This window comes from Oncorhynchus masou, chromosome 24, assembly GCF_036934945.1.
Source record: "Oncorhynchus masou masou isolate Uvic2021 chromosome 24, UVic_Omas_1.1, whole genome shotgun sequence".
Classification (NCBI taxonomy): Eukaryota; Metazoa; Chordata; class Actinopteri; order Salmoniformes; family Salmonidae; genus Oncorhynchus; species Oncorhynchus masou.
The window spans coordinates 65,760,974-65,775,657 of NC_088235.1; the positions used below are offsets into that span (position 1 = coordinate 65,760,974).

Sequence of the window (14,684 nt, forward strand, 5' to 3'; positions counted from 1 at the left end):
GGCTGTTATTGCATTGGACTAGTTAACTGTAAGGTTGCAAGATTGGATCCCCCGAGCTGACGAGGTGAAAATCTGTCTTTCTGCCCCTGAACGAGGCTGTTAAACCCACCGTTCCTACGCCGTCATTGAAAATAAGAATGTGATCTTAACTGACTTGCCCAGTTAAATAAAGATTAATTAAAGGTGTTAAAAAATATATATATAAAAAAGGCATCCAAAAATACAGATTTCCGATTGTTATGAAAACTTGAAATCGCCCCTAATTAATCGGCAATTCCGACTAATCGGGCAAACTCTAATTTGAACTCAATTGCATGACAGAGTGTTCTCCAGCCTTGTCAACACTCACACCTGTGTTTAACGAGAGAATCACTGACATGATGTCAGCTGGTCCTTTTGTGGCCAAAACTTTTGGCCACAACTGTACAAAGTAGCCCAATGATATGACCTGGCAGAATTATATTATTATTTTCATCAATCCAGTGGGTATTTGTTTCACAAACTCTACCATCACACGAGCTACAAAAAACACTGCTAAACAACAGCCTCTTGCTACACTATGTGTGGAAAACACTGATCAAGGAGGAGCCTGATGCAACACCCATACAGTCTTCAGGGCACACACATGGCAGCTGAATGTACACAGCCAGGGAAATAGATAGGGGTGGATGTCTGCAGGCCTGGAATGTTTGCTGTGTGTGTTAAAGGGATGCTGCGAGATTCTGTAATTTAAGATTCTTTAATTTCTCTACTTACCCAGAGTCGGATGAACTCGTGGATACCGTTTTTATCCAGTCATTGCGCTCACTAGTTAGCTGAAGTTTCGCGAGATAATGATAACTTCCTTCATACTGCACACTGAGACATTCAAATAGCATCCACAAGCCTCTGGGTAAGTAGAACAAGGGCTTAAATGACAATCTTTCTTCTTTTGTTTGCAACAGGCTTCTATGGCCGGCCATGGACAATGGAACAAAGGAAAGAGTTGTTTAGGAGGTAATTTAATGGTTATGTACAGCAGGCTGGCATATGGTGTTGAATAGTGCTCTATCATAATGGGATCAGTGAATGTACTGAAGTTTTCAATATCATCAAATTAGAAATGGCTTAAATCAATTTAGTCAATATGTTCTGTGATAAACAAAACAAACCATGTCACACAAAGCCTGTGTTAATCACTATGTGTTGTTCCCCAGACAGCAGAAATGGGGCTTGAACACATACCTCTACGCGCCTAAAGATGACTACAAACACAGGATGTTCTGGAGAGAGATGTACTCAGTAGAAGAAGCAGGTAAGGTTGTCTCATCATGGCCATGGACTGGACTGATTCCTGTCACATGTACAGACAAATATGTAATAAACAAACAAAAGTGCACAGGTGTTCCTGCTTGTGATTGTTGCAGAAGTGCTCTGCTTTGATAAAGAAGCTTGCTCTGAAACGCGTCAGCATGAAACATTTTCGAAGGGAATTAAGTTCCCGCTTTGAACCTACTCATAGCATTTGTTTTACATTCCTATGTCTGAGCACCCCTTCAGCATTTCAGGACATATTTGAAATATTAGTTACAATACAGCGATGTAATAAACAAACTATGCCTCACATATTTCACATCCATACTGAGTGTGTGTGAGTGGGTGTCACGCTGTTGTGAAATAGTATCTGAAACTAATGCATCTCTCTCTTATAGAACAACTGATGACCCTGATTAGTGCTGCAAAGGAGTATGGGACGGAGTTCATCTATGCCATCTCCCCAGGCCTAGACATCACCTTCTCTAACCAGAAAGAAGTGTCCACACTCAAGAGGAAACTGGACCAGGTAACCAACTATTATTTTTTTTTTTTAATGCATCTCTCCTTCCGCCTTGCAGACGACGCACTACAATAACTCCTTATGTGCGTATAGAGGTTTTAGGATTGGGTTAGAGGAGTACTGTCTTGCTAATAACAATAATCTTTAACCACAGTTAAGAATGCAGGCCTATAGTCTAATCTACATCCTTGATGGAATACATAGCCTCTACATCCTTGACGGTCTGCACTCACTCGTTTGCCGGAGTCTTAACATAAAATATAATTATTCATTCTCTCCATTAGGTAACTCACTTTGGCTGCAAGTCATTTGCCTTACTGTTTGACGACATCGACCACAACATGTGCCCCGCCGACAAGGAAGTGTTCAGCTCCTTCGCCCATGCCCAGGTGTCCATCACCAATGAGATCTTTCAGTACCTGGGAGAGCCTGAGTCCTTCCTCTTCTGCCCCACAGGTAACCCTGTATGTTGTTACTGAAATTTGGTCTAGATTCAAAGTTGAAGGAAGATATAAATTTCATGTATGTTTTTCAATGTCTCCCTAAAACCAGAGTACTGTGGAACGTTCTGTTACCCCAATGTGGCCCAGTCTCCCTACCTGCACACAGTGGGAGAGAAGCTGCTGCCTGGTATTGAAGTGCTGTGGACAGGTACAGTAGATCCAAACTAGTTCATATCCAACATGTTTTGGCACTCATTAGATGGAATTAACCTTACCATTATAAGATAAACACAGTAACGGACCGTGTAACATATTTTTAAATATACTTTAGAACTTGCATGACTCCTACATCGGACATAATTTTCTAGGTCCTAAGGTGGTATCCAAAGACATTACAGTGGAGTCCATAGAGGAGGTCTCTAAGATCCTGAAGAGAGCTCCGGTGATCTGGGACAATATCCATGCCAACGACTATGACCAGAAGCGTCTGTTCCTGGGGCCGTACAAGGGGCGCTCCACAGAGCTCATCCCCCGCCTCAAGGGGGTTCTCACCAACCCCAACTGTGAGTTCGAGTCCAACTTCGTGGCCATCCACACCCTTGCCACCTGGTACAAGTCCAACATGAACGGAGTGCGCAAGGATGTCGCCATGAGTAAGTCTGACTTGATTTCTGACACATTTGGATCGGGTACTATGAAATTACACATATCATCGTCATGGGTACGTCTGACCGGGGTGGACTTCATTTATTTATTTATCCACTTACTTTATTAGATTTATTCGTCAGGGAAATTATGTTCTGTAATGTGCCCGATTGAGCTAAAAATACACATTTCTTAAAGCAGGGATGTACAGCTTTGGTTCTCACGACTGCTGTGTGTGTTGGTTTTCATTGATGTCCTGAATCTGAGAGTGTTATTGCCAATTAATGACGACAATTGAGTGAATATTTTGGTATTTGTAGAGTAGGGTCACTCACCATCACACAAGGTACATGAAATGGCTGCCAAAGTCTCGTCTGTTTGGTTTTTAAGAATGACACAAAATATTATATATATTCTCGAAAGAGGACAGCGTTGTGTCTATTCAGATTACATGGCTTTCAATTAAATCCAATCACGTTATTGATTACTCCAATAGAGGAAGGGAAGGAGGCACTTTCACAGTATTCAAACAGGCCTGTACATTACACCTGGTAATGGGGATCTGTTTGGTTATCAGTGTGGCAGCCCCCCGCACCTCTCCAAAACCTGAATGTGTCTTTCGAGGGGTTGGGTTAAAAGCAGAAGTCAAATTTCGGTTGGATTTTTTGTGAAATGTACCAATAAAGTCATCTTAATCTTATTTATCTCCCTTCCTCTCTTCCTCCTTTTCTCTCCCTTCCCCCCTCTCTCTCCTTCCTCCTCCCTCCTCTCAGCGGATGGAGAGGACAGTACCGTGTCTATCCAGATCAAGCTGGAGAATGAGGGCAGTGATGAGGAGTTAGAGACAGACATGTTGTACAGCCCTCAGCTGGCCCTGAAACTGGCCCTCACAGAGTGGCTGGGGGAGTTTGTAGTGCCTCACCAGTACAACAGTAAGAACCGTCACCAACCTATCATCTCTCATTTATACAACTGGTGGGTCTAATCCTGAATGCTGATTGGTTAAAAGCACATTCCAGCCGGTGTCTGTTCCACAAGTTACCATCGGCTAAATCTATGACGTTAAAATGCATATTTACTTTGTTCCCTCTGACTGCGCAATCTACTGTGTCATTAGCCCAGTTAGGCACTTTATAAACTTCATCTCCTATAAAAGCATCTTGACATTATCTCACGTTTCTTTTTGACTAACATTTTATTTTCAACAGTGGAGATTTGTATAAACCTTGCTGTCTGTCTCTGACATTTGCAACATTGTTTCAATATTCAAATTCGATCTCCAACTGTCCCATAGTAATGAACGTGTCGAGGTCGGGACTAGACAGAGGAAGGCAGCTTTTCCTCAGCCAGTCGAAATCATGAATCAGCTGGCATATTTTTTTATGGATATATACAAACTAGACTGCTAGTTTGCAGTCTTTCCTGCTTCAATTTGAAGATATTGTGTTAGCTGTGTTGTTTACTAGCTCCTCTGAGTAACAGTGTCCTGATGTGAGAGTCCATTTTCTATGCCAGGTGAAATCGTGCCTCATTATCTTATTGTTCAGGATGTATCCAAATAAATTACACTAGAAAACAGCTTATGCAAATGCAGCTACTGTTGTTATTCTGTCTGCACTGTTTGACATGACTGTAAGTTAGCCGTAGTTGGTTTGCTTTTTTATATATATATTTTTTATTAGGGGATGGATCATCTTTAATATTGCGGATAGATTGTTGCTTTGTAGTTGGCAAGCTAGCAAGGAAGGGATAAGAACATTGCCAGCCAGTATGGCAATGGAACATTTTAGAACGAAGAATTGGGTCGCGTCCATAGATACAGAACAAAAAGACTGAACGACTGGGTCGCATCTCTGTCAACAGAGCCAATAGAACGAACGACCAGCTGGCTTGGGTAGCAACCCTAGACTTGTGTTGGGACTATATCTTGTGGGAGGATGAAATAGTATGAATAAATGCATCAAAATAATGTTTTTAATGAAAAAATCGTCTTGGGCCTAAACACCCGTGCCAATATATCCTCCGATCACCTGCTTCTCTGGCATTGTCACTTAAATAACGTGTGTGTGTGTGTGTTTCCTTACTTCATACTGTATCATTTGAAACAATGGTAAATGTCTCTCGAAACATTCAGCACTGGATTTTAAACACTTATTTCACTCATGCATTAAAGCTAGCCATTCTATTATTGTCTAGTATGTTGATATTTGTTATAAAAGCCTCTTGTATAGCATGTTGACAATGTCTCTGTTCTTGTCTCCTCTCCAGGTCGCCAGGTACCCCACAGCGGAGCTAAGATTTCAGCTATTGACGTGTCATCACTAGGTGCCTCCTCCCTCTGCTCTGCTACTACAGTCACTACAGTGTTCCAACAGCCCATCATGACTCCCACAGGCGCCCCTGACCCCAACAACCACCCCATGGCCAAGAGACTGCAACAACAAGAGGTGGAGGAGGTAGTTACTGATTTAACTTAGATCATTTTATATTAGATAGGGTAGAACATACAGTATGCAGTGCACATCCAATGGTTTTAAGTTGGTTTCCATGGTTTGTCTCTGTTGTGCCAAGTCTCACAGTCTACATACAGTACAACAAAACAAAATATTTAATTACAACTGATCAAGAATAACACACAATTCTACATGGGCTCACCAAGATGGTGAGGCAATAACTTGTTTCCTAAAAGTTTTCTAAGCGTTTCTAATGTTGTTCAGGTGGATGTTGAGAAGAAGGAGTCTGATGAAGAGCCCATGGAGATGGTTGTGGAGAAACCAGATGAGACGGACCCAGAGTCAGACCCTGTAGCAGAGGCTGCAAATGAGACCAAGAGCAGCCTGGTCCTTATAGACAAGATGGCAGAGGATCTGAAGCCCATGGACACAGACAGGGAAGTCCTGGTTCCCGAGTCCAAGTCTCCAGAGGAGGACATTGACATGGCCCCCATGCAGACAGACGAACAGCTCAAACAGGTAAGTTGTTTGTGTGTGTGTTGGAACTGGGTTCAAATACATGTTTTATTATTTGTTATTTAAATACTTGTGTTCTGTGTATTTTCAAATAATACGGCCCTAATCAACTACTTCTATTGAAAGTATTTGAAAGTATTTTCAAAACAATTCCTTCAAATAGCTTAGTATTTGAAACTATTTTCAAATACGTTATTTCAAATACCAGACCTGGGTTCAAATGCATTGGAGTATTTAAATATTTGTATTTTAAAATACTCAAATACACAGACAAGTGTATTTTAAAATAAATGCCAATACTTTCCAAGTGTATTTCCAAATGCATTCCAATATTCAACTACTTGTATTTTCAAACAAGAAATATACAAATACTTACTTTCAAATGTCTTTGTCGGGAATATATCTTAAATAGTGTTTGAACCCAGTATGTGTGTCCGTGACTCAGATTTTCCAAAGTGACTTGTGTTTAAACAATTACTTGTATTTGTCTTTCAGGATGTCTTTGTACCTGGTCCCAATGAGAAGGCATTGTACACGGCAGAGCCTCTCTCTCTGGAGGACCTGACCCTGCTAGCTGAGCTCTTCTACCTGCCCTATGAATACGGACCCAAAGCCCTGCACATGCTCAAGGAGTTCAACTGGCTACGGGCCAATAGCAGCACTGTCAGCGTCAACTGCGAGGGCAAGGAACCAGAGAAGGTAGGTGTAGGGGATGGAGGGATGGGTAGGGAGGAGGGACATTATCCCTAGATTAGCCTTGTTAGTCATTAGAATTTTTTTCTGATATTCAGAGCTATGAAATATTCAGGTGTGGTGGTGATCACCACTGCGGTACAAAATGGTAGTTGTGTAGTACCTTTATGCAGCCATTGGGGGTGGGTCTAAAACACTGAAACTGTATCCATGCTGTGGCACACACAATGTAAAATCTCCTCACGGAGATGACCGTTTTGCCGTGTCGATACATTTAGTTCTAACTAAGGCTGTGGATGAGGGGTCGCTCAAGAAGGCGGCATGAGAGGTCGTAAAATTTCTAGCTGAGGAACAATTTTAGAGGTTTCTCACAAAGTTGTTCATTTTAGGCTGCAGTTGCAACAAAAACAGCGTTTGGACACACCTACACATTCAAGGCTTTTTCTTTACAACTTAACAACACATGGAGTCATGTAGTAACCAAAAAAGTGTTAAACAAATCAAAATATATTTGGAATTCTTCAAAGTAGCCACCCTTTGCCTTGATGACAGCGTTGCACACTCTTGGCATTCTCTTAACCAGCTTCATGAGGTAGTCACCTGGAATGCATTTCAATTAACAGGTGTGCCTTGTTAAAGGTTCATTTGTGTAATTTCTTTCCTTAATGCGTTTGAGACAATTAGTTGTGTTGTGACAAGGTGGGGGGGGTGTTATACAGAAGACTGCCCTATTTGGTAAAAGACCAAGTCCATATTATGGCAAGAACAGCTCAAATAAGCAATGAGAAACGATGGGGAAAGAAATTTCTTGTGTCAAAAGAGAGAAATAATATAACATCATAAAGGGAATAATGGATTGTACAAAAAAAATGATCTAACTAATCAGGAATTACTGGAGTTATCATCACTGCAAATGCAGTTAGACTGTATCTACGAGGAAAAGGCCCGGGGAGCAAATTGTAAGATCTAGACAAAAATGGATGGAAGAGAGAAATACAAAATATTTCTTTAATTTAGAAAAAAGTACAGGGCGGAATGACTTCTGATGTAAATAAATGAATGATCAAATACTCCAAATGAAAATCCAAAAGAAATCTCTCAGCATGTTTCCCAATTTTATCTGTATACATCAGCCCAGTCAACTTCCAATATGGATTTTTTGGGGGACAATGTAGCAAACACCGCTAAGAAGATTTATAATGATTTCAGGGATTTGTTATTTGCCCTTGTATTTGCGAAGAGGTGGAAACAAGATTTACGTCATTTAATTGATGAAGAACCGTCTAGTTTTATGTATGGTCAACACATTAGTAATAACATCAGGTTGATCTTAGATATGATTGACTATAATAACCTCATCCTTGATCATTTTCTTAAGTTTGTAGATTTAATAAAGCTTTTGACACTGTATAACATGAGTTTATGTTCATAGCAGTATGTTTTTTTGTGGTTTGATTACTTTTTTAAGTAGTCAACTTCATACAGTGGTTGTACTAGCTCTGTGAAATTAGCGCACGGGACATCTCAAAGATTTGATGATTTGATGTTGGACGTGGCATTAGGCAGAGGTACCCAATTTGTATTTGTTACTCAAATTATGGCTTTTCATATCAAGAAAGGGAGTTTTCAAGGTATTTCAGCAATGAATTTAAACTATGACACCACCATATTTTTGAGAGACAGGAATGGGGTTTCTAAAGCAGTTTCCTGCATGATAGAGTTTTTTTTTTTGAGAAAACAAATAAGAAATTAAACCTAGTTACTGAGAGATATTTCAAATGGTCAGGTTTTATTGTCTGAAGCTGATGGTTATCCAGGTCGGTTTATGTCTCGTTATCACTTGACTTATCCCGATTTATAATTTTATTGGAGGAACAAGCCTCACTATCTATGGAAAGATATTCTCAGTAATCCAAAGAACACGGATACCTTGAGGTTTTAGATTTCAATACTCTAAATAATACTTTGACAATAAATTGGACTCTGAAGTATATTAAGAACCAGAATAGTATTTGGAATGTCATCCATAAGTATTTATTTGACTCTTGGTGGTTTAGAATTTCTGCTCCGGTGTAATTTTGATGTTGATAAAATCCTTCTAGAATTGGCCAAATTCCATGAGCAGGCACTTTTTGCTTGGATGTTATATTATTATATTGACTAATTGTGATTTCTGTGGAATGGAGGAAAACCATTTTTCATTTGTTTTTATAACTGTATTTATAGTATAATGTTTTGGATTGACATATATAACTTTGTTACAAAGAAAACAGGACCGGTTGTTATATTTAATTGTTTTGATATAATGCTTTATTTGAGAAATAAACATAATTTTCCCTCTCACAGATACTTTCTATGGAACAACAAAGATATACTATTTAAAAATAAGTATTTTTTTTCTTAACTTGTTTAAGAACAAAAATATTTTCTTTGTGTAGTTACTGAATGAGGATGGATATCTACTCTCATATGGGGAATTTCTTGATAATTATAGAATTCCAATAACCCTATGCAATTGTTTTTGATGCAATTCCAAGATTATTTTTATTATTTATTTTTTGTATTCCTCTGGTTGATGTAAGTAACATCGGTTTACATGAAAATATATTCTTTGGCAATATTAACATCCTAAAAGATAAATAATAGTAATCAACAGATTAGGAATATTGTTTGTGATACTACATTTCCCTCAACAAGATTGTTTTGGTTGAATATCTATGGTATATACAAAGGGGGAAAGCATGGAAAATATTGTATCAGTAACGGAAGCTTCATTTAAAATTATACCTAGAATTTATCCTGTGTTTTGGAAAGATTCAAGCTGAATATTGACTAATTGTGATTTCTGGGGGTGTGTATTTAAGATTCTGTTTAAAGAGATAGGGTGCCCTAAAGAACACCACCCTGTTGTCTGCCCCCAGGTTGCGGAGTGGAAGTGCCGGGCTGAGAAGTTTGAGGAGATGTGTTGCTCGGTCATCCAGATGTTCACCAGGCTCTCTAATTCAGCCAACCGCACCATCCTCTACGACCTCTACCCCTACATCTGGGACATCAAGAGCATCACCTCCATGGTCAAGTCCTTTGTCCAGTGGCTAGGTACGCACGGACACACACACACGCTCACACATCCACACTCATATTAGGCAGGGCAAACCCGTTTTGGTGATTTCTGATATATCATCAAAATAAATCAATTGCGGCACATTTTTGGAATCATTCAGCAGTTTTTACCCGATTAAGTACAATGCCATTGGAAATTAATGCTGACGCTTCCTCCGGTTGACAATACATTTTCATAAATAGCCCAATGTCAAAACCATTTTAATGTGTCCAAATCAATAACTAATTTGCAGAAACAGTTTATGACACTTAGAACATTTTATGTTTCTGTTTTCAATCTACACATGCATGTACAACAATAGTAATCATATAATCCCCTTATAAACTGCACATGCACCAAAAATACAGTTGTCTTGACAAGTGTCAATAAATCATTGAAATAGCGAGGAAATCATGTTGTACATGCTTTTGAAACTAACACAACAAAAAAAATGTTTTTTTAAATATATTTTTTTTACATCACTGGTGAGACAACAACCTGTAAAAGATAGTCAGTTACATTTTGGAGTGATGCATTTTGATTTGTGGGTCACCGAAACAGAAAGAGAAACACAACACTTATTTCTCAACCATTCATATTGATGTCACGTTGAAATCGATTGCGTGAGAGGGGGGAGAACTAACACAGCTAAAAAGAAACACACTGAATCTGGGAATAATGTGTACATCACGGGTTATTTTGATTCAAGTGGGTCGCCAACGCGGTCAGTGTACGCAACACTTTTTTTGTTAATCACTTCCATCGATATCACGCTAAAATCAATAAAGCAGGGGCCAAATGTTTGGGCTGTAGCGCTGTTCAAACTAACACTATTGAACGGCCACACTGAAACTTGGAATAACCTATACATGGTTGGTTAGATGAGAACTTATATCTATGTATTGGATGTTGATTTCGGGAGGCTACCATCATGGAAAAGGGGACAGACTTCATTTTCTGTTAGTTAATGTAAAATAATCACGACGTGGCATAGGACATCAACAGTGACAATGGTTGGATGCTATTTAAGTGATAGTCTGAATGTCAAATCCATGTATTGGTGTGTGGCCAGCGACTTTGATAGAGAGACCGCTCCGAATGTTCCGTGCCATTTCATTAACTCTGCGTCCTAAGTCATGTGCATCCCATCATGTTACAAAATCAATGGTACAAAACCTATCATATCGATATGCTTTAAGCAGTCAATCTTATGTCATTGTGATGACTATAAACGTTTATACTAACATCACCAATCTGAGGTAAAAAGGATGTGTAATTCCACTTAATGTTATAGGGTGACAATGCAAGCTTGTGTAAGGTAGTAACACAAACTGTCCACGTTAGGGAAATTAGCGCAATATACAATAATTTGATGTAAAATACTAAGTCATTCAACATGTCACTTTAAGATGATAGTATATGTTGCCCACTCACGAACTAGTACAACAATGACATCTGTTTCTCACTTATTTAACCATTTAGAGAGTTTAAAAATGCTCTAGACTAGAGTCTCCATAGTTTCCGTGCAGCAGCCTGAATGTTTGACGTCCCCTACTCATACACACAGACCAACTAGGTACGTATGGTATGGACACCTGGAACGATTCAGCATGACTCCGACTCCTCAGAGCAGCAGAACAGTTAGTAAGTGTAGGACATGAAATGCATATACTGTAGGCATGAACAAATAAATGTCACGTCTTTAAGCTTCATGGTGAAGTTATTAATCCAGTGAAAATGCAGCTATTCTCTAGTTTTAGATGAGCTGAAAATATACACAAAGGTGAATACCATTGAGGTAAGCATGTTTATGAGCATTACAGATATGTTTATAACCATATTACACTTTCTCCATGCTAAAAATTGATAGTGCAGCTGTATGATTTTTCATCTGCCGTCCAGTCTTAGGTAGTTTAGTCATGCACATATTAAGCATCTGCACAGGTACTGTAAATATAGTGCCCACTGCCCAGTCTGCTTAACAGATGGATAAAGCATATTTGACTTGGCAACGCAATATTTCACTTCTCTTGGCTTTCACCTGTGTTCAAGGTGAGTCTAGAGCACTCTTGTTGTCAGCTCTTACGGGCTCGTATTAGGATAACTTAGGCTTAGTTTATATATCCACCAGTGCCAGACAGACATCTGCTACATTGCTTGTCAATCGTTGTTTTGATTCTGTTTTTATTGCACTTTTTGATTTGTTCATTTTACTTTTCGACTGACTGAATGCCGCTTGCACTGCTCGCCACACCGAAATAAATTGGTCCACCACAACTAAGTGAAGAGTCCGTATCAGTGGTGATGGTTCCAGATATGGGGTACTGCTGCTTGCTGTGTGTCAAGTAACAGGCTTCTGCGTTCACTCCCACCCCTTAGCGTGCCAACGAGCTTGGAGAGCAAGGTGACTGACTGTGGAAGGCCATTCTGGTGCAAGAACAAAGATAACAATGAATGCTCTGAGACAATGTGTTACCGTATTGAAACTATTAATTTCATAAAATGCCCCCACTAATGCAGTAACTGCAGAGGTCTGCAAGGTCAATGCAGAGCCTATTCTCAACACATGCTCTGTGTACCAGTGTTATTGCTGGCTCTGAGTGCCTGGCCTCTCTTGAATAGTTTATTCTAGCTGTATCGGAGCCCATTCTCTTTGGACTTAAAAACACTCCGTCTTACACACACCTCAACTACATGTAACATGTCTTGATAATGAGTCAACCAGTCAGGGATCCCAAATGCACCATTATACAGTTAGAACAACTTTTCTGCGAGAGGTCGTCTGCAGCCATAGAAAGCTGTTTTGATCAACCCTGAAGCACTAGCATGGCCTGTAGGTTACACAATAACCATGTTTCATTCACAGGTTTCTGTCCAGAGCAGAAGACTCTAACCTATACAGTAAACAGCAGGCAGCAAACCCACACTGGCAGAACCACTGCTATATCATAGCTATAATGGCATTATAAACCAGTATAACATTTTAGACTGTAGAGAACCATGTTGTAGGTCTTTGTGAATAATTTAGTGGAGGTCTGTCTTTCTAAACAGCACTGGCTGTGGGCTAGCTAAACAGAACATTAAGCAACATAAAGGCTTTCCCTCATCAGGTCAATCTATTGTTTTGTAGACAACACCTTCTCTTTTATTACTAAACTGCCATCAAGGCCCTATCTATGTGTTCATCCCCTTACTGGTCTGTAGTTGTGCAACCGGCAGTCAGTCTTACCTTCTCCTCGCTGGTGTTGTTACTTGGACACATTTGCTAACGACTATCTTCTACTGTTCTCTCCTTTCACCGTGTGCAGATGGACAAATCCTCAGTACCAGTTTCTACTGCTATTGGATCGCAATGGCCAACGTATGCTCACTGCTGGCCTTGTCACCTTTGTAAATGTTTTTTGTTTTGATTGATTTTCATATCAGATTAAGAGATTTGATTTGGGTGATGTAAGGAAAGCTGCCCTCCGGATGAAGTCACAGTCACAATTTTGCGCAGCGATCTGTAGTAGCGGGCGATAAGCGTTAACGTATTTTATTCTTTTTTTCTCTGACAGCATTTGTTTCTCTCTAGCATGTATGTTTTTACCAGTAGGCCAAACCATAGATGTGGTTTGGACAGGCACTGGGTGCACCTACACACTGGGGTTCACACCAGGCTTTCAGATTGTTAGTCTCTCTACCATCCTCTAGTTTTGGGGTGCTAACTACAGTATACACATTTTTCAGTCTGTAATATGCTTTGAAAGTGACTAATCGTTCCTTCACAAAGCGACTAGCAACTTACATTGCAACATGACACGCTGAGGCAAGCAGAACAAAACTGTGAAATAACAATTTTATTAAGCTAGAGATCTGTGTCTCCAGTGATTCACTCCCAAGCAGCTAAAAGCTAGCTGTGAGTTCCTCTCTGTGGGTGCATCAGTGTGATGAGTGAAGCCAGCCTCGTCAGAGGAAGTGTTCTAGTCAGGGTGAGGTTGTTACTGTATGTTATAGCAGGAGTGTTAACTCTACTGTAATGTTCTCGTGCTGCATCTGTGTCTACACATGACAGGAGACCTCACCAGATGTGGCATCGTCTATCAATCTGATCTTACTCTATATAGCACTTTTTTTTGGAACAAAGTGCTTCACAGGCACAACAACCAATGATGGCAATCACTCATATATTTGAAAGGTGTGACTGACAATACAATTTTCAAGGCTGCTCTTGTAAGAACGGAGCAGAGTGCCAACACCACAGTAGGTACTCCCCAGTCAAGCGAGCACTTGAGGTGCACTGAAACTGCACCCCTTTTAGTTATGTGTCTACATGGAACTGTCCTCTCTGTGTTGAGTTTTTAAAAATTCAAAGCCTCTCACTCTTCCTGGTTTGAGTCCTTCTCCCTGGTCATGTGCTGAGGCAGGTTAGATGAGAATGTGACTTCAGATGAGGTGCTGGGATCAGTGGGGCGACGGCAGCTGAAGCTTACACAGTAGGACGAGTTCCTCCTAAACACTGATCTAAGGTCAGTTAAGCTAGTTAGAGTATGGATGACTGGGAAGTTCTCACTGCAAGTGAACCAGAATCCGTTTGAGTCAGGCTTTATAACCTCAATGATTCTTCCCAGTGAGAGACACAAAAGTAAGCTTTAGTTGCTTGAGCCCCAAGTCCAGCCAAACCCATTTCATATACATTTTATTATTTAAAAAAGCTTTTTATTTTCTTTAGAGTTATTGAAAAATAATGATAACCTGACCCTCCTTGAACCCCCCCCCCCCCCACCACCACCACCTCTCTGCAAGTTCTGCTCTATTTCTGGGTCCCATGGTAATGCTGTGTCCATCCACCGCTGTGTGCTCCTAACAGGGTGCCGTAGTCAGGCCACTGCACAGTTCCTTAGTGGAGACCAAGAGCCTTGGGCCTTTAGGGGCGGTCTAGCAGGAGAGTTCCAGGTATATACCAATGCACTGACTTCACAGATCATAAATGTGATGTAATGCTAGTAAAGAAAATAAGAGTTTTGTGTTGAAGAGAA

General features: G+C 40.2%; 1 protein-coding gene across 1 annotated transcript in view; it reads left to right on the forward strand.

Annotated features, from left to right (window-relative positions):
- LOC135512503 (protein O-GlcNAcase-like) overlaps positions 1–14,684 on the forward strand; it is a 32,749-nt gene that overhangs the window by 9,225 nt on the left and 8,840 nt on the right. Inside the window, exons 2-13 of the mRNA XM_064934591.1 lie at positions 945–996; positions 1,197–1,294; positions 1,692–1,822; positions 2,101–2,272; positions 2,369–2,467; positions 2,628–2,912; positions 3,678–3,836; positions 5,173–5,360; positions 5,622–5,876; positions 6,369–6,572; positions 9,488–9,662; positions 14,516–14,601. Coding sequence (XP_064790663.1) covers positions 945–996; positions 1,197–1,294; positions 1,692–1,822; positions 2,101–2,272; positions 2,369–2,467; positions 2,628–2,912; positions 3,678–3,836; positions 5,173–5,360; positions 5,622–5,876; positions 6,369–6,572; positions 9,488–9,662; positions 14,516–14,601 — 1,904 coding nt within the window. The remainder of the gene's footprint in view (positions 1–944; positions 997–1,196; positions 1,295–1,691; positions 1,823–2,100; positions 2,273–2,368; positions 2,468–2,627; positions 2,913–3,677; positions 3,837–5,172; positions 5,361–5,621; positions 5,877–6,368; positions 6,573–9,487; positions 9,663–14,515; positions 14,602–14,684) is intronic.